General features: G+C 35.6%; 3 protein-coding genes across 5 annotated transcripts; 2 read left to right on the forward strand and 1 right to left on the reverse strand.

Annotated features, from left to right (window-relative positions):
- Positions 1-1,054: 1,054 nt before the first annotated feature.
- LOC108565974 (embryonic polarity protein dorsal-like) lies at positions 1,055-16,164 on the forward strand. Of its 2 annotated transcripts, XM_017925663.1 has the most exons (10): positions 1,055-1,095; positions 1,305-1,430; positions 8,889-8,948; positions 9,230-9,599; positions 11,054-11,232; positions 11,311-11,546; positions 11,610-11,850; positions 13,743-13,823; positions 15,067-15,129; positions 15,419-16,164. In XM_017925663.1, exons 2-10 carry the CDS (start codon positions 1,412-1,414, stop codon positions 15,976-15,978), a joined length of 1,809 nt encoding a protein of 602 aa, XP_017781152.1. In that variant the 5' UTR covers positions 1,055-1,095; positions 1,305-1,411; the 3' UTR covers positions 15,979-16,164. The 2 variants fall into 2 exon arrangements, with proteins under 2 accessions (XP_017781152.1, XP_017781151.1); XM_017925662.1 differs by lacking the exons at positions 13,743-13,823; positions 15,067-15,129; positions 15,419-16,164 and having other exon boundaries at positions 11,610-13,134.
- A 1,047-nt stretch (positions 16,165-17,211) lies between these two features.
- LOC108565985 (WASH complex subunit CCDC53 homolog) lies at positions 17,212-18,418 on the forward strand. Its single transcript, XM_017925680.1, has 4 exons — positions 17,212-17,401; positions 17,754-17,918; positions 17,992-18,248; positions 18,306-18,418. Exons 1-4 carry the CDS (start codon positions 17,351-17,353, stop codon positions 18,376-18,378), a joined length of 546 nt encoding a protein of 181 aa, XP_017781169.1. The 5' UTR covers positions 17,212-17,350; the 3' UTR covers positions 18,379-18,418.
- LOC108565986 (60S ribosomal protein L44) lies at positions 18,410-19,180 on the reverse strand. Of its 2 annotated transcripts, none has more exons than XM_017925681.1 (3): positions 19,081-19,180; positions 18,678-18,851; positions 18,410-18,617 (listed from the first exon to the last, which is right to left on the reverse strand). In XM_017925681.1, the coding sequence occupies exons 1-3, from the start codon at positions 19,081-19,083 to the stop codon at positions 18,480-18,482; spliced, it is 315 nt and encodes a 104-aa protein (XP_017781170.1). In that variant the 5' UTR covers positions 19,084-19,180; the 3' UTR covers positions 18,410-18,479. The 2 variants fall into 2 exon arrangements, with proteins under 2 accessions (XP_017781170.1, XP_017781171.1); XM_017925682.1 differs by lacking the exon at positions 19,081-19,180 and adding an exon at positions 18,930-19,032.
- Between the last annotated feature and the right edge of the window lie 3,019 nt (positions 19,181-22,199).

Raw genomic sequence — 22,199 nt, forward strand, 5'->3', positions numbered from 1 at the left:
CTTTCGATAATGAGGTTTCAATTTTTGTGTAGTTTGTATATATTTTTTTTGTTTTCAGCGTATAGAGCGCTCGCTTTTGGAGAGCACTTGCGTAGATACCGCTCGGAAGGAATGCGTTTGCAATTGCAATTACATAAAATCGGGGTTGACGATGTACGTAAACAGGTAAAACGTATGACGTCCGCGAAGTGAAAGTCGTCTTCGTGAAAAACCGAAGCGCGCGAAGTGCGCACGCGATTTAGAATTATTCGTTTCAAAATTTCAAATCTTTGTAATTTCAACTTTAGCTTTTGTTTTTTTTTGGGGGAAATGCGCGCAGCACGAGGTGATTTGATAACTCGATACTGTGATGATGATTAAGCCTATGATGCTGCGTTGATGATGATGATGATCTTGGTGATGATGATGATGATGATGATGACGTTCTGCAGGTGGTGGTGGTGGTGGGGTCGACGTCGATGGGCACGTGATATTCGATCTGCGGGTGCGCGTGGCTCCGGTCCCCGCTTCCCAGAACCGAAGTCGCGATGCGGTCATCACTTCTTAAAATACCGCACGTCGCGCGAACTTCATTTGCCACGAACGCCTCCATCCGAGCAGACGCGGACCGCGGCCGAAGAAGTAGAAGAAGTCGAAGCAAACATCACAAAGTGCAATCGTATCCTGCTGCTGCTCTCTTCATCAAAAAAACGTGCACAAAAACAAACAATCTTCGAGTGGTGCGCGAGTAACAACAACAACAACAGAAGCTACACAACTGCATGAGAGGACACGAGATGAGATGAGATGTTGTTGATGATGATGATCATGTTGTTTTAGTTTGTTAGTTAGTGCCGATACACAGAGTGCGCGCTCGACTGTGTTACCACCGCCTTCATTGTTGATTAACAATAACGAAATATTATTATCATTATTATTGCTGTTGTGTGCCGCACGCGACCTTCAGTTTCTTCCACACTTCACATATAAATTTAATAACTTCAACTGCAACAAGACACAAAAATTACAAAAAGAGAGAGATATTATAAATAAATAGAAATAATAATAAATGCAAACAAACAAAAAGTAAATATTACAAAAATAATGCTAATCGAGGTGAGTCTGCTAAATCATCATCACTAACACAGAAAAATAATCGAATCCAATCAACTCATCCATGAATTAACAACAAACGCAATCACTAAATCATCTAATCTTATCTTTTGTTTGGTAATGACCAAAGCCTACCAACGAAATTCTAATCATCGCATTCTCTTATGTACATTTGTTCTTTTTTTGTTTTTTTTTCTATCTCCGTCCCGAAGGTTGCGTATTAAAACAAAATATAAGCGACGCGCGATCGCAATAATCTGTGCACGACGTTAGAGCAATAAATAAAGAGACTTTTAAAAAGAGCGATTTCGTTTCCGTCATGGACGAACACAGTTTAGGTGTGTAGAAAATAAGACTTTTTTTTATATTTATATATATATATATATAGTTACTTTCTTTCTGGTTTTGTCTTTTTTGTTTTTTTTTGGTAACAAATTTTTAGTTTTGTTGGTTTCTCGCTCGTTTTGCATGCGTTTCGTTTTTGTTATTATTGTTTTTTTTTCTTGTTGTTTTGTTTCATTTGATGTATTTGCAAAATATATAATTAACTTTGGTTAATCTAGTTGCTTCCACATTGAACTAATTGCGAGTCTTCGGGTTTCGTTTCGTGGTGATGCCGCTACGCAGCTCGACCAATCTAAATTTAACTCGGCAGCACAGCACACTTATTTTATTTTGTTCTCCGCCATCATCTTGAACAGCGCTGGTAGCTGTGAAACAGACTTGGATCAAAATTGCAAAAAAAAACAAAAATTAAAATTTGTTGCTTCGATCATTTTTTTTTGTTTTGTTTCTATTATATATTATATTATATATATTTTTTGTTGTTGTTGTATCCGCCGGTTACGTACATGTGCGATGATGGTTGGAGAGAGCCCTCAAGGCCATCCACTTCGTGTACTCGCAGTAGTTTCGATGATAAAAAAAGGAACGGCGCGACGCAATCCGAGCTGTTAGCCGTTTCCAATTGACTTTCGTTATTACTTTGTTTCTCGTTTGTTTCTTGTTGTTGTTTTTTTTTTGTCACTGATTCCTCGATTCTCGTTGTTGTTATTTATATTTTGTTTAAATTATTGTTGTTTTGTTTCGTTACGTTACGTTACGTTTCTAGTAGCAACGAGCGTCGTTTATCTTTTTTCCTGCACTTCGAAAATGCACGAAGCTTTATCAAACGACCGATATTTGATTTGAGTCACGATGTGTGTTTGTTTTTGTTTTTTTTTATTCAACGTTCGAAATTCACCAGTTACATCGATTTTGCCATGATTTCTATTGCAAAACTTTGAAAAATTGTAACATTTTGCACAATTTTTGTCTCTTATTTTAAAGATTGATGAAACAAAAATCGTGAAAATTATTGTAATTAATGGAATTATTGTATTTAATAACAAATATGCAAGAAACTACAAAATTATTGAATATATTGACGTAAATATGTAGAAAAAAATATCATAGTTATAACTTTTGAATGAAACATAACTTTCTTTACTTGCAAATCTTGTCTATTCAATATCACCTAATCAAGTTGCTTAACTATTGTATATCAATTTTTTTTTAATGAGAAAATCCTTCATTCAATATTTATTAATAATTTAAAACTTTGTTTCGCATCATTAACGAAAATTAATTCGAAACAAAAGAAACTTAAGTGTTTATCGATTATCGATTGTTTAATTATATACTTTGTTCAGAAAAAAAAAATGAAGTTGAATTCCTGCTAATGATTAATTTGTTTCAAAGAACCTGATTTGCTTTAATTTTTTTTTGTTTGTTTTTTTAATTCTCGATATCTTCGATCCGAATGCGACTCTATAATCGATTTTTTTTTCTCTTTTCGACGATTTCAACACTCTTGTTTCCTCGTTCATTTATTTTCTTGCAATAAAAACAAAAGATGACGTGATTTTGTTTCGCAGAATTTGATCTTAGAAGTTGTTCTCTAGTAAAATGTTATTTATTTGTTTCGTTTTTTTTTATTCGAAATTTTTTACTTGTCGAAATTATCAATTTTAAAGGTTACAAGCATGCAATTACCTCCATTTAAGTTGGTACACATGCAACAAATAAATAATATTCGCTCAATTTTTTTTTATATAAATCTGTCAAAACCAAAAAATAATCATCTTAACACCTTGTAACTATGGTAACTGAGAAACAGTTGTTTGTAGATGTTTGTTCAGAAACATAAAGTTGCTCAAATTCGATTTGAAGTTTCTGTTCTTTATTTGACTTAAATATAAGTAACTATGGTAACAGAGAAATAATCATTGTTATTATTATTACATACAAACTGTTGCTCAAGTTGTGATCTTTAAAGAAAATAGATAAATATTCTGACGTTTTCATTCCCTAACCGATAAATCTGTCATGCAGCTATGGCAACAAAGAAACAATCAATTTAAACAGAATGTTGCTCAAATTGTGTTGTTCCACATAATAATATTTAGTTTTTCAAACATTAATTTTTTTACAAAGAAACAATTGTATTGTTGCTTCAAACGTAATGTTTTGTCTAAATTTTGATTTGACAAAATCTCTATTTTCTGTGACGTTTTCGTTTGTCTAACCAATAAATCTGTACTGTCATAAATGTATGTAACTATGGCAACCGAACAGAATATTACTTCACTAAAACTAAAAATGTTGCTGACATCTTGATATTCCACAAAATGGATGATGCAATGGCAACAAATGCTCAAATCTTGTTCCACAAGATGAATGATGCTAATAAGTAATGACAACAAAGAAATATTCGTATTATTGTTTCAAACTAAATGTTGCCTAGATTTTGATTTACGAATAAAATAGATATATTTTCTCTGACGTCTTCATTTTTCTAACCAATAAATCCGTATTGTCATAAATTATGTAACTATGGCAACTAAACAGAATATTACTTTAAACACAATTTTGCTGAAATCTTGTTGGATGACGCAAATAACTAATGGCAACCGAGAAACAATTCTATTACTGCATAAAACAAAATGTTGCTTAGATTTTCATTTACAAATAAGATAGATCTATTTGCTGTGACGTTTTTCTAACCAACAAATCTGTATTGTCATAATTGTATGTAACTATGGCAACCAAACAGAATATTACTTCAAACAAAAATATTACTGAAATCTTGATGTTCCAGAAAATGGATGATGCAATGGCAACAAATGCTCAAATCTTGTTCCACAAGATGAATGATGCTAATAAGTAATGACAACAAAGAAATATTTGTATTATTGTTTCAAACTAAATGTTGCCTAGATTTTGATTTACAAATAAAATACATGTATGACGTCTTCATTTTTCTAACCAATAAATCCGTATTGTCATAAATTACTATGGCAACTAAACAGAATATTACTTTAAACAAAAATGTTGCTGAAATCTTGTTGGATGATGCAAATAACTAATGGCAACAAAGAAACAATTGCATTACTGTATAAAACAAAATGTTGCCTAGATTTTCATTTACAAACAAGATAGATGTATTTGCTGTGACGTTTTTCTAACCAATAAATCTGTATTGTCATAACTGTATGTAACTATGGCAATTAAACAAAAATGTTGCTGAAATCTTGTTATTCCACAAAACGGATGATGTAAATAACTAATGGCAACAAAGAATCATTTGTATTATTGCCTAGACGTTGAACAAAATGGATGTTGGATCATCTTTAGCAAAGTTTCTAGGAAATGTGGCACAATGGCAGAAATTGGCCCGGACGTTCTGCCAAAAAAAAAAACGCGAATTTCTCGACATGCACACACAACGGCCAATTTTCTTGCAACGCGAAAATTGGGTCTTTAATATTTTTTTAAAGTTGTTCCCAACTCCGAATTCGACTAATTTCTTTAATGTAAGGAATGTAGTTCGTTCGTTCGGTAATCTGATACCAAACGAGGTGGAAGCTTTTTGGAAGGATGAGATGAGGTTGTTATGAGTAAAGGAGTATTTTTAAAAATGGCCGCACGCGATTCAGAATATTTACAACTCGGTCTCACTCAGTGTGAATGTTTTAGTGCGTGTATATGTGTGTGTGTGTGTGTTTCGGGGATCTGTTGTGGTTCGAAAATCTTCGGGTCTTTTAAGCTATTTTTAACCCGCTCCTAAAACACTCTTTCTCTCTCTCTCAAACACACACACAAATATATATATGATACATTCATGCGCTCGTTTCTTCGTTATGCAATTTCCATTTCGCATTATTTTCCAATTGCTGCCTGTAGTCGTGGAAAGCTTCAAGATAATTACCGATTAAGTGCACACAAACACACACTAGATTTGCATTTTCCCTTTTTTCGACTTTCAGTCGAGTACTTCTTACTTAGTTAGAGTTGTGTATTTTTGGGTGGATTGCAGTGCTTCGCTTTGGATTTTGGTAAAGAAAGGAAACGTCGCAGTTCTCGTCGGTATGTACGTATACAATGGAACAAAAGTCTCTGACAAGGTTACGAGAGTTGTCGGCAATTACTACTACCATCCGTCCGTTCGTCCTTTCCTTCCTCCGTCTCTATCACTAACTAACTTAAACTCTAAACTAGCAACAAAGAACACGTTCTTTCTTTATTTTTTGTTCTCTCCTTTCCATTCGCTCATTTTGGCATCGAAGCAAAAAAAAAACAACAACTCGCCTTTTAAAGACCACAAATCACGTGCAAGAAACATTCAACAACAATTTGTCCGCGATTTGCGCGAAAACCGCATTCGATTATAATGGTAAATGTACATATTCAGTGTTTCTTCTATATAGTCATCAAGAGTTGAAACGTTTCAATTTCCTTCATCATTCATTCAATTAAACATCCACATTTTTATATACTTATTATTTCTAAAATCTAATAGTTTAGTTTACAAATTCGTTAAAAAACTCAAGAAAAATCTAGAGATCAGATACAAAATCTAATTATTTATAAAATCTTGAAAATATTTCAATGTAAACATACAGTTTTATATATCTAGTTGCATTTTTTTAACTTATATCAATTTCTGTTATTTGATTTTTAATTGTTCAATGTTGAAAATACTTAAAATTTGGCCTCCTATGATTAACGTGTCTTGTCCAAAATCTAAAAAACTTCATGGAAATATTTCATAATTTGGTTATTTTACGAATAATAAAAGTTCTGTACTTTTCAAGAAATCCACCAAAATCAAATTATTACATTTTGATTAGATTACAAAAACTTGAATTTGCCTATTTTGTGAATAATTAGAAATCTAAAGTTGTCAAAAACTGTACTATTTGACACATATCATATTTCAGATATGTCAAATTAACCTAAATTAACACTGTCAATACTGTTTACTGAGATTATGGTTGTCACAGCAACAATAAAACAAAAGCTGCGCTCGTCGGAAATGATTACTTCACTCACACTCGGTTCACTCGCCAAGCAGGAATTTTATCAAAAGGAATTAGCATGCAGTCTAATCTGATTCCCCGTTTCCTGCCTTCCTCAAGCGCAAACTTAACGTACAATTTCGCGCTCAACCGAAATACCTCCGCCAACAATTTCAATTGTTTCGTTCGTTTCTGACGTTTCCGTCGTTTTTTTTTTTTTTACTTGGTCTACTCGATAATCTTAAGAATTTGATACACATTCTGGTCGCCAATCTGGAAACGATTAAGCAACTCAAGGTATTTGAACAGAATAGAATTGAAATTCCACAAAAATTATTGACTGTAAGTTAATTATAGTTTAAATACTTAAACAACAAATCAATTTCTTTAATTACTTCTCAGGTCATTGATCTTTCTTTAAATAACGAAAACATCAATTTTGTAAATTTGTCTTTTTACAATTATCAACTTGAAATTACAGTTAAACACTTGACAAGTCACAAAAATTGATCTTTTTTTTAAGAGAAAATCATGTTTTTGTCTGTATTATTGCCCATTAATTGGTGTTTTTTAAGACGTGACTCACATTTGTTGGTAAGATTCCAATTGGATTCGAATCTGTTAATGTAATGTCACACGTAACATCACTCCTCTATTTGTTTTGAAAGAAAATTGAGCTTAGAAAAAGAAGTAAAAGTTTGAAGAAATTTCTAAAATCTGATCTTTAGAAAGAGATGTTAGTTTGTTTTTTTTTGTGTATATGAAATGTGAAAGTGAAAATTTACTGTACATATTAATTAATAATGAAAAATGTAAATATTTGCACAATAAATGATGAATCAGTATCAATCTAACCACGTCATTCATGCTCCATCGCCTCTACTCATGACAAACATGTTCACCAACTTTACCGAATAAAACAAAAACAAAAAGATAACTGTACAAACAACTTCAATCTCCAATTTGCAAAATGTCGTATATAAATTTGAAGGTTGTGTTTCAATGTGTATTTAGGACTTCTCTAATGTTTCAATCTTTTCGAAGGTCGAATAACCCGAAACACAAAGATATTGAAAATAGTTTAAAAATAGATGTGCTCCGCGAAACCGGAAAATAGATTCGCAAAAGGCCGTGCAACTGCAAAGTGTCATAACGTGTCATAATAATACGTTGTGAGTCTATTACCAACTGTCGCAATATTTAGTTGAAACGCGACCCGTCTCGTCTAAAGTGGCGCTATTTGGCTTGTGATGCTTATGCGTATGGAAGGACTTCGGACTCGGTCAATTTAGAATAAATGCTATGCTATTACGAATGGATTGCTGCAACGAAGATTAATTTTAAAATAGAGCTTAGAGCAAGTTGAATTCGCTGTAATTGCAAATATAGTGAAATTACTTGTTGTGTTCACATTTGAAACTTGACGAAATTTTTTTTGATGTTTCTGGATTCGGTCAATTCGAAAGCAAAGTGTTTCAGTAACTTATGTCAAATTAGAGAGTGCGCGCTTGAAAATAACTTTGACATCTATGTTTTGACAGATAAATATTGTGTAATTTTCAATGAATTGATTTGTGTCACGTAACGTTTGTTGTAAAGAAGCACACGTCGATTATATCTTCTTAATGTTTCAAATTAAACAAGATTTGACTATTTCAAAATATGATGTAATTTTGAATGAATTCATGCTATTTTATTATGAAAACAACTAGAACTGTCAAACAACTGTCAAATTGAAAATGAGCGTTATTCACTTTGACATCTATGTTTTGACAGATAAATATTGTGTAATTTTGAATGAATTGATTTGTGTCAAATGGAGTTGTTTGTTTTAAAGAAGCACACGTCGATTATATCTTCTTAATGTTTCAAATTAAACTAGATTTGACTATTTTAGAATATGATGTAATTTTGAATTAATTCATGCTATTTTATTATGAAAACAACTAGAACTGTCAAACAACTGTCAAATTGAAAATGAGCGTTATTCACTTTGACATCTATGTTTTGACAGATAAATATTGTGTAATTTTGAATGAATTGATTTGTGTCAAATGGAGTTGTTTATTTTAAAGAAGCACACGCCGATTATATATTCTTAATGTTTCAAATTAAACTAGATTTTACTATTTTAAAATGTGATGTAATGCTATTTTATTATGAAAACAACTAGAGCTGTCAAACAACTGTCAAATTTAGTTGTGACGCGTCCCGCGCGTTTCAAAGTGGCGCTGTTAGTAATATCGTCTTGTATGTTGTATTTAAAGTAGATTTGAACACAATTGCTGCAATTAGTTTTGTTTTGTGAATACATAAGTAGTAGTTGTTTGATTGGTGTATATTATTTGTAATGCCTTTTTGATTTGTTTTTGTTTGTTTTGTACAATTTGTTTGTTTTGTACAATTTTTGCATCGATTCGATTTAAACAAACGTTTTTTCGTTTTCTTCTTCGGCAGGTCCAGCGAGGCAACTGCAGCAGAGGCCAATCGAAGAGTCTATAAATATAAGTGATGTCAGTAAGTATAATCCAAATAGTATTTGTAATAATAATCATTCTCTCTCTCTCGCTCCCTCTAACTTTGCTCTACTTCACCTTTATTCTTGCCAAAAACAAAAAAAAATTGGTGCGAAGAATGCCGTGGGCGCTCGTGGATCTGTTCCAATTGAATGCGGGCGTTACATTTTTTATTTCGGAACGATTCGCGAGCGACTAGAGAATGTTCATTGATGAAAAAAATAAAAATAGTAATAAAAATAGGCACTAATTGTTCTAAATCTTTTGATTACTGTTATGCAGTTGAGGTGATAGAAACCGATCCGGATTTCAAGCAGGCGACTTGTCTGTCGTCGTCGTCGTCGTCTTCACCTCCTCAGACGACGTCTTCTTCTGTTACGAGGAGCAACGGTTCCGCAGGAACAGGAACGATGTTCAACAACAGTCCGATAGATCCAGCTCAGATCCGCCGTCAGGCGACGGTGCGCATCATCGAGCAGCCCGCATCTAAGGCCCTTCGCTTCAGGTACGAATGCGAGGGTCGTTCAGCCGGGTCCATTCCCGGTGTCAACAGTACAGCCGAAAACAAGACCTTCCCTACCATCCAGATCGATGGATACAAGGGCAAGGCCGTCGTCGTCGTCAGCTGCGTCACCAAAGACCATCCCCACAGGTAATGGAAAACCGAAAAAAAAAAACTTTTTTACATTGATTTCCAGAATTCCCTTGATTGCATCACGATTCCTATCTTATCTATGTAGGATAAAACTCGCAAAACGGACATATGTTCGCACGCTCAAGTCCCCTCGTATTGAACGACGGATAAACAAACAAATTGTCTGAAAAAAGTCTGGCTTCTATCAGATTTTGTTTTTTTGTTGATCAGTCATAATTACATCATATAACAAATTGAGAATATTCATAAATGTTACCTATGATAAATTACCTATAAGTTCATTTTGAAAGTGACTTAAGTCCATTTATCTTTAATATGAAAAACTTAAGGTTTTTTTTTAGTGATGTGATGCTTCTCATACTTTTATATAACGATGGCAAATACAATATTCCCAAATTTTTTAGGTCTGCCCCGACGTGGCAATAAATCAAGATTTTTAATTTCTGCGTTCTCATCCATGGTTGTTTTGTATAAAATTTTATATGGTTCATTTCTTAAAAATCGCATCCAGCATATTTGAAGCCAGTTTATTTTTTCTCCGTCGGTATTTTGTAAACTGCTTCTTCCAAGAGTCTTGTTGATATAAAATCCTCTTGTTTCATTTCATTTAGTATGAAAGTATTACCTTTTCTACATTTTTTTAATTATATTATAACAATCTTGTGGCACATACAATAACTGATTTCTTTTTAACGACATTTATATAACGCCAAAATCTCTGTCATCAGGTAAAAATCGTCCTTCGCTTATTTGAAAAGTACCTAAAAAGATTTTTTTACAAACAGCAACTTCGTTTGCCTGTTTTTAGAATTTAACCAATACGTAAAACTCTCATTTCTACATGAACCTTTTCCGTTTCTCTGACGTCTTCTTTTTACAACACTTCGTATAGCAACATATTTTGCTTATTAAAGTCTCCTAAGTTCCAAAACATTTCGAACATACGTTTTCTTTCTGTTTCATTTAAATTTTTCAAGCAGTCTTTTCGGCATTGACAATTTTCATTTTGAAAAACTTTGGCAGGAATATTTGTAAATTCTCATTCTCAATTACTTCCTCTTCCTCTGTCGAAGAATGAACTTCTAAAATTCTCCTTCTTTTTTTAAATCTGTTGTACGAGTTTGATTCCTCTTCACTTTCAGAATCAAGAAATCTTGTTATTTTATCCTTTCCCCATGGGTTTAATAATTTCTTTAAATTAAATATTATTTTTTAAATTTCAATTTAATATTCATTTAATATCCACTTCTTGACATCGTCAATAAAAAGTGGACTTAGGTCACTTTCAAAATTAGGATTTTCAGTATATTTCAATACCGATTTATTTTTTTGACAGTTCAGCATAAATTATAAATGTAACAAGTGCCAACTTGATAAAAGATGAAAATGGACTTAAGCCACTTTCAAAATAAACGGCTCAAATAGTGAACATAATTGTTTTTGTTTTGTAGGCCGCATCCGCACAATTTGGTCGGCAGGGACGGCTGCAAGAGGGGCGTCTGTACTATGGAGATCTCGCCCGACTCAATGTCGATATCCTTCTCGAATTTGGGCATTCAGTGCGTGAAGAAGAAGGACATCGAGGCTCATTTGAGGGTGAGGGAAGAGATCCGCGTTGATCCGTTCAAAAGTATAAGAAACGACGTCACCTGTTCGAAGTAGAGCCACCATCGTCTAACCGAATTGTTCTTGCGTTTGTTGTTCACAGCCGGTTACACGCATCGCAGCCAACCAACGTCCATAGATCTCAACTCGGTACGTCTATGCTTTCAAGTGTTCACCGAAGGCGACAAACCTGGAAAGTTCACCGTACCTCTTCAACCGGTCGTCAGCGATCCCATCTACGATAAGAAGTCGATGACCGATCTGACCATTGTCAAACTCTCTGATTGCGTGAGCTCGGTGGACGGTGGTCGTAAAGACATTATCGTCCTCTGCGAGAAGGTAAACGCGTGAATTGGATTCGAATCGTTTTGCACTGTATTTTAAAAACTGTATTGTGTTTAGGTGAGCAAAGAGGACATTCAGATCAGATTCTACGAGGAGAAGGACGGTTTGGTCGTGTGGGAGGGTTTGGGTGATTTCCAACCGTCGCAAGTTCACAAGCAAACGGCCATCTGGTTCAAGACGCCCAGGTACAGGACGCTCGACATCACCGAACCGGTCAAGGTTAACATCCAACTGCGGCGACCCTCCGATGGAGCCATCAGTGAGCCGCTGCCCTTTGAATTGCTGCCCTTGGACTCAGGTAGGCCTTCATTTTGGTCAGCGCGTCGGAAGAAGGCGAATTACGCCCTCTTCAACAGTCTTCTCGTTCCCGCTGCTGCTACAACAGCAGCAGCACCAACAATACCAGCACAACCTATAGTTGTGACCGCGGAACCGGAACCAATCGTTAATGAAGTTAAGGAGCGAATGGAGGTGGAGATGCCGGCGTACGGGGAGATCAAGAAACATAAACCAGCGATGGTAATCGAGAGTAACAACAACGAGGTGCCTTTGGCACCGCAGCAGGAGATCGTGCAAGAGGTGGATGAGATTTACACGGAGAACAAGAAACTGGTGGAAGCGTTCGATTTGAACAACGTGCAGGCAATGGATACAGAAGTCGTGGCCGAATCGTTCGATGATTCCAAGACGTACAGCAGTCTGCAGATGGCGTTCAAGAACCCCATGCAGATGGTGGAGATCGATATCGAGGGCGACGGAACGGATAGGTATGAGGATATAGTCGTGAATCCTGCGAGTCCGGTCATAGATTTGGGCGTAAAACGCGACGTCGTCGAAGTAGACAAGTTGCCGCCGCTTCCACCGAAACGCGCCAAGAAGGTCATCGAAACGGACATTTGCGATCCCGTCGACCCCAAATACGTGACAGCCCCGATGACGCGCTCCCACAGTTGCAACTCGCTGAAGCCGGTGTTGGCGCCCTCGAAACGGTTACCTCCGACACCGTGCTCCACGTTGCCGAACCCAAAGAAACGCGGCTTCTTCTCGAAGTTGTTCGGAAAGAAGGAGCGAAGCAACGCGAGCACTCGCTGCTCCAGCATCGAACCGATGGCGAAGGGAAGAAGCCCATTCTCGAGCGTGAATTCGCTCCAGGTGACTCCGCTGAACAGGACGCCCAGCAATCGATCCGCGAACAGCGTCCGGATTCCACTCAAAGACAGCCTTCCCGATCTGACCGTCGTAGGCCAGCAGGAACCTCCGCACGATCAGCAGCTCAACGACCTCAGCAAAACCACGTCGATCAACAACAATTTGAACTTTGCTCCGAACGATCTACCAGATAACGAAGACGAAATTAACATGAACTTGGAACTCACCGAAGCGGAGAACTACGCCCTTTACATGGCGATGGCTCCGCACGCGACGCAAAGCGAGTTCGACGAGATGTCCGCTTATTACGCTCCCGTTGAAGGCGGCAAAATCTTGACGGACGCCGAAGTCCTGATGCGACTCGCCCAAAACAAAACCTGAAGAGACCAATCACTTAAAGGATCTGAAACAAAACACACAAAAATAAACAAAACAAACGAAATACAGTGGATATCTTCCGATTGACTGTATTCCGAATAAAAGACGAAGCGGACAAAAATCGAGATACAAAAATAATAATTTATATATATTGGAAAACGAATACCTAAATTTCGAGTGCCTTAAACGGATTTTATACAAGTTTTCTTTTTGTACATTTTTTGATACGGAAAAAACACCGCACGCTTACAATATTATAAATATTAACGGAAATACTGAAATTTAGAATTTCCGTTTGCAATTTTCTACATACAATTTTTTACGATTTTTATTTTTAGAGCGCGGAAGTTGGTTGTTGTTGATTTTAACTTGTTGATTGGTTGACTGCTTGATTGATAGACGATAGATGGCGCTGCATCTAACTTTAACCAATATTCACCATTTTATACCGGGAAAGTTCGACAAATCACTTCAAAATCAATTAAAAACAAGCACATTTTGCAAATATGTTAATTGAAGATGATTTTATCGAATTTTCCCCGAAACAGTTTTTTTTTTTTCATTCTAGATTCGTTAATGTTGTGTTTTTTTTTACCATTATTATGATTATTATCACCAATTTTCATGATGTATATTTTTATTTTTCTTCTTTTTTTTTTGTAGGGATTAAGCGTAAAAGAAAATTTGAACCCGATCCAAACGGTAAACTGATACGTCAATTGCCAGAACAAGACAATGACAATAGTAAGTCGCAAATTACAAAAAAAAAAATTATACATACATCAAATAATTCGCATTTTCTATCATTGGTGCTGGGTTCATTAAACTTCTTTTATCCTCTTCCTTCCATCACATACTATATTTTTTTTTAACCAATCGGCGTTTCCCAACCTGCCGCAGATAGAAACGTCATTATTAGTATTCATTTTTTTTAGTTATTGTTGTTGTTGTTGTGAGCCGGTTGGGAAATGCGATGCGTATGTTCTTGTTGATGATTGTTCTATGTTCTTTGTCTTTCTCTTTGTGTCTAGTCAATTTAAGGGAAAGAAACGGATGGCGAGGAAAACTGTGTGTGCGTTTCCAACGAATTTTCAGTTGTTTTTCCTTTTTTTTTTTTGTATATGGAACTGTAGTTTATTACGTTAGATGTTTAGTAGATGAGGGGTGAAGAGGAGGCGTGTTTTCGGTGATCTGTGAGAATGAGTGGGCAATAATGTTAGTTAGTTGGTTGTGCGGTAGACGGATCGACCAACACGAACGTAGCTTGATTTCGATCAAATCAAGTAAGCTTCGATCATTTTGTTTTTAATCAATTGTCAACTGTTTCCTGATCGAAATCAACTTTACGCAAGTTGGAGGCTCCGTCGAAACACTCGGAATGTTACTATTTATTACTATTATTACTATTTACATTTATGAAGTTTGTTTTACTCTTGTCACGTTTTTTTTTACAATACGAAGCTTTATTAAACATATTTATTATTATTATTATATTGAGAATTGAAACAGAAAAATAATTGAAATATATTTGACCAAAAATCCGATTAGCAAGGCTACTTCGTTTTCACCTACCCCCCAACAAAATTTTTTTGTTTTCTCTCTATAAATATCTAGTCTACACTAACTACGGATTATAAAATCAGGTACTTTGAGTTTTTGAAATTGTGTATTATTATTATTTTGTAGTTTTATATTATTTTTGTCTTCGCTGCATGATTTGACTATTTTTTTGATATTGGCAATGTACTGTGTACGTATTATATGAATAATTGGTTTTTCCCCTCTCACCGTTTGTGTGTGTGTGTGTGTCTATTTTGGTTCGCTTATCACGTTATTAATCATCTTATTTCTGTTCTTTTGGCAAGCTTCTCCATCTCATAAAGTCTAACATCATCTATGTCGCTAATCCTTAAAAACACCGCTGTTTCTCAACCTAATTACGAAATTGATTAACTCTATGTTTCTTTTCTTTTGTTCGTTGCGTTAGGAGATGCCTCCATCCAGTTCAACATTAGGAACATGCAGACGGACGTCAAGGTCGAACCGCTGGGTAAATATTGCTGTAGATTTGTTACATGATCTAATGCCTCTCAAATATTATGACTAATTGTGGGAATTGAAAAATAAAATGGAAATTTTTAAGTTCAAAATTAGTAAATTATTTCCTAAAAATTAAAACTTGTTAAGTGAGTTAATAATTATAGTAAATAATTTGATAATAACACTTTGGTCTTAAGTATAGAAGAAATATTTAGTTAGGATCTTAGGATCTTTGTTAGGACCTAGTACACCAACCTGTGGGATTCGTGAAATCTGACTGTTGTATTGTTCCATTGCAGACGTGATTTCGTACAGGAGTCCGATTTACACGGGCGGCGCGATGAGTCCCATATACCCGACGTCGTCGATGTCGCCGCAGCAGATGTACAGTATGCCGGTTCACGTGAACCTTGGGCCGACCCCGCCGCCGGTTGAGCTGCAGCAGTTCATCAACTATCCACCCAACAACAACCTGAATCCCGGAGGTCTTCCGCAGACGATAGGCTCGATCGCGGGCGGATCGTCGATGCCGTCCGCGTCGGGCGTTCTTCCCTCGATGAACTCCTGGAACATCCCGTCGTCGATGCAGCCGCCGATGCAACCGACGAACGTCGTCGACCTGGAGGCTGGCACGAGGATGAGCATGAGCGGTCTGAGCAGCCTCCTGGACCTGGACAGTCAGCAGATGGAGCTGAGGCAGATCAACCTGAATTCGGGCGAGCTCGGCGACCTGGGGACGAACAACCTCTCCGAGAACTTCACACAAAACCTCTCACTTTCCGACATGCCGCGCGTCGACAACATGACCGACAGCCTGACGCGACTCGCGCAAACGACCTACGACAAAATGTGCGGTTAACATTAAACAACAACAACAACAACAAACAAAAAGTTTTCACCCCCTCCCCCCCAATTTCATTTCGTGTGGACCCGAACAATTTCACGCCTATACATACGAAAATGCGCGTGCGAACATTTACTTGTTATATATATATATTTTTTTTTCATATTTAATTTATTTTACAAAGAGAGAATTTGCAACAAATGAGCATACTTTTAAGTGTACAATAATAACTGCTTAAATATTGTTACTTTCTTTTTATTTTCTCAATATTACGTTTTACTTTTACCATATCTTTTATTATTACTATAATTATTATATAATCACTATTATATTGTGTAGCACATATATATACTTTTTATCTCAAATGAAACAATTATGCTGTGATCTGCAAAAAAAAAAAATATATATGAGGAGAGGATTGAAATTGATTGAACACTTTTCTCGATTATTAAAACATACACAACAACAACAACAACAAAACGGAATATTTTATACTTTACGAAAAAAAGATTGTTTGTTTTTCTGTTTGTTTGTTTAATTATTTATATATATATGAAATGGGTTTAATTGTATTTTATAATGCTTACATAAAAGCATACTGTCATAAGAAGAACTTGTGTGTATTCGCAACGACAACTGCGATCAACAAAAAGCAATAGAAACAAAACTGTTAATTTTTTTTTATATATAATCGTTAATATTTGCAATTTTGATTAATTGAATAAATGTTATGAAAGCGATGAACGAAATCGTCTGTTTTATTTCATTTTTCTCTTGATTTAAGGAGTCCTGAAATCTTAAATTGGTCCCACGTCAATCACTAGAAATGTGAAAACACTGATTTTTGGAGTATTAAGTTTCAATAATTTCATTTTTGTGAACGAATTACAGCCAAACGGATAAAACCACAGTCATATTTCCCAAATATACAACTTTTATATGCATCTTTTAGATTCATTTTATCTATTATTTTTCTAACTTCAACATTTTTTAACTCAAAAATATTTGAAATGGAATTATTTAGAGGAATGTGGCTTAATATTTCACTTTCTAAAGTCAACAGGTATATATTTTATGATTATCTTCTGATTGCAACAACTCTTTCTAATTGCGTAGCATTATTATTAACATATGCGTAGTTTCTTATGCAATTTTAAAAAAATATGCGTTTCGTAATTTTAAATCCGGTTTCGGATGAGCGATCAGAACTACCAGCAAAGTAGTTCAAATTACACCTCCTCCCATGGATGGTGCATTTGTATCCACAATGGTGGCAACGATCAGCTGTTTCCGTCCATTAACAAAATACACCATACATTTGTTTATTACAGGGTGTACTTGCCAAGTAGGATGTTCTTTTGTTAATGCTTTTCAGTAGCTCCGAGTTATGGGGATGGACGAATTACCGCAATTCGATCCGAACGTCGACTTCAAGTCGGTAAGTACAAGATTTAAAAGAGAAAAAAGAATGAATATTCACTGAAGCTACTTGCTAAAATCACACTGCGGCTACGCTTTGATTCTAATTGGAAACACAAAAGCCACCTTGATCATGAATTTTGTATAAATTTTAATGTACTATTGCTTATTTGAAAAAGTGTATAGATATGTAACAACTGACATTTATGTATTGAAATTGATTGAGTGTATGTTTCTTAGTATTCTCAATAAATCAGACTGCTCGGATATTTGTCTATTAGTAATACTATTTCTATTATTATTTGTGAATTGATTTATTAATTGATGAAACGCTTTCGGTTTTTCTGTGTTATTGCCGTGTGCACCATCAGATTTTGCCGATCAACCAAAAACGGACGAACGCGTTCTTAAACCATTTCGTCATGAATACGGTCTCGTTTTTGAACGATTTCGCAGAGACGTGCGAATCTCGTCTGCTCGAGTTTGAGTACAAGTTGCAGAAAGTGGAAGCCTCCTTGCTCATATTGGAGGCACAAGTAAGTGATCACCAATTAATTACGATTACTACAATGAAATGAAACACATTTGAGCATTCTAAACAATTTCAAGCTCGACTCGATACCAGAAGTGCAAGCCAAAGTGGAAGAGAAACCAGCGGTGGTTGTTGAAACATTAGACTTACCTGAAATTAACAACGAGGATGAGGTGGATAATGTGCAGGAAGTTATTAAGGTGGAGGAAGCAGGACCTGTTGCATGCAAGGATTCACGGTTTGTGAAGTACTTTAAGATGGTGAAAGTCGGAGTAGATCCGCAAGGTGTCAGATTGAAGATGAAAGCGGAAGGCTTTGATCCCAACATCTTAGAGTGAGTGAACTCCACTGCTTCACGTGTAAATCAAATAACTGATTCTTGTGTTCGCAGCACTCCAAATCAAATCATTCCAGGATTCACTGCGGGATTAGAGAGTGAGGGGGATAAGAGCTTGACAGACTAAATATTTATAATGAGAATAAAGTAATCGAGAATAAATACAACCAAAGTATTTATTTTTTTGTTAAATACAAACTTACAGGTGGTCTTTTCTTAACATTTAATTTAGAACTGGATCATTTGTCCCTTGCGTTTCTTGTCACCTCCAAGTTCGAAGTGCTTGCACCTCTTCAATGGGATCTGCTTGCGGTATTTGCACTCAGAGCATTCCATACGCAAGACAATCTTCTTGGTGGTCTTAGCCTGTAAACAAGATCACTCGGATGAGTCTTATTAAGAGAGAGAACACGTTGCACGACTTACCTTCTTACGGAAGATGGGCTTAGTTTGTCCACCGAAGCCCTGTTGTTTACGATCGTAACGCCTTCTGCCCTGGGAAGCGTGACGTTCCTTGGACTTCTTGTACTGTGTCACTTTGTGCAACTTATGGACCTTGCATTTCTTGCAGAAAGTGCGCCTCTGCTTCGGTACGTTCACCTGCAGACAAGAAAGAAAAACATATTGACACAACTAAACATAACCTCTCGTTGCGAACCAAAACACTGCAACACTTGCCATTGCGAACGGGACGGAAATTTACGAAAAATACAAACGGGAAAACGAAATGCAGGACGTTCCGGCGTCGATGAACGTAATTTCCACGTGAATTCGTAAATTTGTCCCGCGGATGGATCAAGATTTAGAGAGAAAAATCTACGCTACTCACCATTTTGATGGTAATGTAAAGGAAGTTGGCTAGAAAAGAGAGACCGCCGATGTTTACAGGCTGGCCACGGTCACTGGAAGAACTGCGAACGCGCAAGTGCCACCATTACTTTCAAATTTAGGGTGGAAAAACGAAAAGTCCCCAAACGCAATTCGTATAAGTTTTTACATTTATCAATGGAAAATGTATTAATACTTTAAATATTACCTCATTATTATTAGTTTACTAATCACGCGAAGCACTAATTGCATTAATCAATGACACTTAGCAAAACGCGGGAAATTCAATTTATAAATCGAATTGTTTGTATTTGATAGACTCTTTATCGATTCCTTTAGAAACCATTCATTATTTACACAACAAATATTTTCTAATAACCCATTATTAACGTGAATCATTTTTTTTTTCAACTTAATAAAAAATGAGATTTTGTTTTAAAATAGAAATCATCGAAATTATTACAATTTTTAAGTTTATTGTAATAATTTTAATATTAATTAAAATGCGTTTGAAATGATCTAGTAGTCGTAATAATAATAATAATGAGTGGATTCGTGGGTTAAATCTGAGAAATCAATAGGAGCGTAGGGTGAGTGCGGAGGGTGGTGTGTTCCTCCCGTAGGGTTTCAGGGAACAAGGAACAAAGTGATTGCGAGCGCGGGAGAATAGATAAAAGGGTGCTTTCCACCACCGAAATAACATTTCAAACGATACCATAAAAAAAAAACCCATCCTAATTATAACAATAATTATATCTGTTCATTACATTTGTATTTTTTATCCTCCTTATATCGACGATGATGAATTGTGCAATAAGAGTTACAAACTTGAGCAAACGATTGCAGTTTACGTAACGATCTTTTAGAAACGTCAAGGCTTTATTTTCAATGTCTTTCTAATACACATTACATATTATTAACCTGAAGTTATTTAGGAGTGTCAAAACGCGGCGATATTCATTTGTTCCGTATAGTACATTTGAGAATCGAAGTTAGCGTCGAGTGTTTTGATGCTCCATTTTATCTATGGTAGTCATGACAATAAAGACAGTTGAAAATCTAGTCAATACATTTTTGTCGATTACATAAAAGTATAATTTTTGTATAGACATTAACAGAATTCACTTAATGCCAAAGTTCTAAGTAATAAAAAAAAACAAATCTGTTATTTCTTCTTCTCCTAATGATTATATGTAATCTGTTAACCAATTTTCTTACTTAACTATTAATGACTTAATATCTTCAAATACAGTCTAAGTACTTTAAATGGGATCTTAAAAAAAAATGAATAACAGAGCCATCTTGAAACAATTTTCTTCTATTTTTACGTCCTTTTTTTTTCTTCATAATTTCGTTTTTTTTTTGTTGTTGTTGTGAAAATGTGTGTTTAATGATAGGTTTTTGACGTTGAATTGACTTAGAAATCAACGTTTCCTAGGTAACGGTGTCAATGACAATTGAACGCGTTCTCGACTAACCGGATTATGTTTATAATATGCAATGAATCCTTGAAAGTAAAATAGTGGTGAACGACAGTTTGATTCGCTAACGGTCCATTAAAAAATTGACGATGCACGAACGGAATATCGTAACAAACGATTGATCTTAACATCCGCGTTAAAAGTGAAAGCCAATACTTAATTATAATATGCAATTGATACATTAATTTAACGTTCATCTTCGATGGAATCAACTGAATAATAACGATATTTTTTAAATGAAATTAACAACAAAAATGAAGAATTCGTTAAAAGTAACAAAGATATTTTAACGATCAATCAATTTAACATTTACGTTAAGAAAATGACTGCGTTATTAAATTTTTGAAGTGTGCATTAAAAATCAGAAATAAAAAAAACGAAAAGCGATTAATGTTGTTGTTGTTGTTTATCGTTTCTATGGAGATTTGCTTGCGATAGGTGCGACGAACAATGGGGGTTTTTATTGGATCGTATATAAATCGTGGACGAATTGATTTTGAGCAATTTGAATATTGTTTCAGGAAAGTGGCTCGCTTGATGATTCTGAACGATTTTGTTTTATTTGAGCGTTTGCAGAGATAACCGGATCGTCGATTGAAAATTGATGATTGTACGAGGGAAATGTGCGAATGACCGAATGGCGTCGGCGCCGCTCCCGTTTCAAACGGTGAACGGATGATGAAAGTGAAGCAAAAATATATATAAATAATGAAAGAAGCAGAAGAAAACGGTGACTCGAATTTCGTAAAATCGGTTGCATAACGAACGGAAGGACCACGTGGTCTTCCTCACCAACTATTTTTTTTTTCGTCTTTTTCGGGTACATCCGTAATAACAATTGAATTTTCGTTCTGTCGTTTGTTTGTTTGTTGGGGTTTCGATGGAAACGCCGCTGGAATTCGAGTCGAATAATATTCGAGCCGATTACAAATAATTTATTTACTTTATTATTAGATTCACGTTGAATATCGAAAGCGTATTCACATGTGTGTGTATATATATGTACAACACTCACATACACTTATATGAGAGACGCTGATTAGAAATACTAAACCAGTTTTTCTCTCTTTTCTTTCTTGTTATCTACCGCATAGGAAAGAGCATGATTTCTACCAGTACAGCACACTAACATCCAAAAAAATAGTTTTCTATTTCTCTTTTGTTATGTGTATAGTGTGCATTATTCGTGCACATAACTTCTTCTTTTTTTTTCTTTTTTGCCTCCCCACAGCCATCTCTTTCTCTTTGTTGTTACTACCTCTGTGCGGCAGCTGTTGCAGATTTGTGCATCGGGGTTGATATATATATATATACACACTCACACACATATATTTTTGGGGTGGAATATTTTTGTGATCTGCTGTACATTTCAAAGCTACCAGGCCACCTCTCTCTCTCTCTTTTACTCTCATTATAAATATATCTTCTCTCTCCTTCCCTCCGCCACAGTTCCTAACCTCTCTGTCACACACGCAGCGAAAGCTCCGCGCCCCCTCCACCCCCCGACCACCCGTATAAACATCCAACTCTACGCTTCTCCCCCCACCCCGCCTGATCCCTCCATCACGCTACGTCACATTCATCGGTTCACGTCCCTTTTACACTTTCTGCCAACTAATTATGCATTACTAGGAAGGTC

Source organism: Nicrophorus vespilloides, unplaced genomic scaffold (assembly GCF_001412225.1).
Source record: "Nicrophorus vespilloides isolate i.1.1-1 unplaced genomic scaffold, Nicve_v1.0, whole genome shotgun sequence".
Classification (NCBI taxonomy): Eukaryota; Metazoa; Arthropoda; class Insecta; order Coleoptera; family Silphidae; genus Nicrophorus; species Nicrophorus vespilloides.

Excerpts from the sequence above, each read along its gene's own strand:
- LOC108565974 (XM_017925662.1), top strand. Across the intron at positions 9,600-11,053 it reads ACCAAAGACCATCCCCACAG|GCCGCATCCGCACAATTTGG; the intron begins GTAATGGAAAAC and ends TTTGTTTTGTAG. Across the intron at positions 11,547-11,609 it reads TTATCGTCCTCTGCGAGAAG|GTGAGCAAAGAGGACATTCA; the intron begins GTAAACGCGTGA and ends TATTGTGTTTAG.
- LOC108565986 (XM_017925681.1), bottom strand. Across the intron at positions 18,618-18,677 it reads AGCCCATCTTCCGTAAGAAG|GCTAAGACCACCAAGAAGAT; the intron begins GTAAGTCGTGCA and ends TCTTGTTTACAG.
- LOC108565985 (XM_017925680.1), top strand. The coding sequence starts at position 17,351 with ATGGGGATGGACGAATTACCGCAATTCGATCCGAACGTCGACTTCAAG. Across the intron at positions 17,402-17,753 it reads CGAACGTCGACTTCAAGTCG|ATTTTGCCGATCAACCAAAA; the intron begins GTAAGTACAAGA and ends GTGCACCATCAG. Across the intron at positions 18,249-18,305 it reads TTTGATCCCAACATCTTAGA|CACTCCAAATCAAATCATTC; the intron begins GTGAGTGAACTC and ends TTGTGTTCGCAG.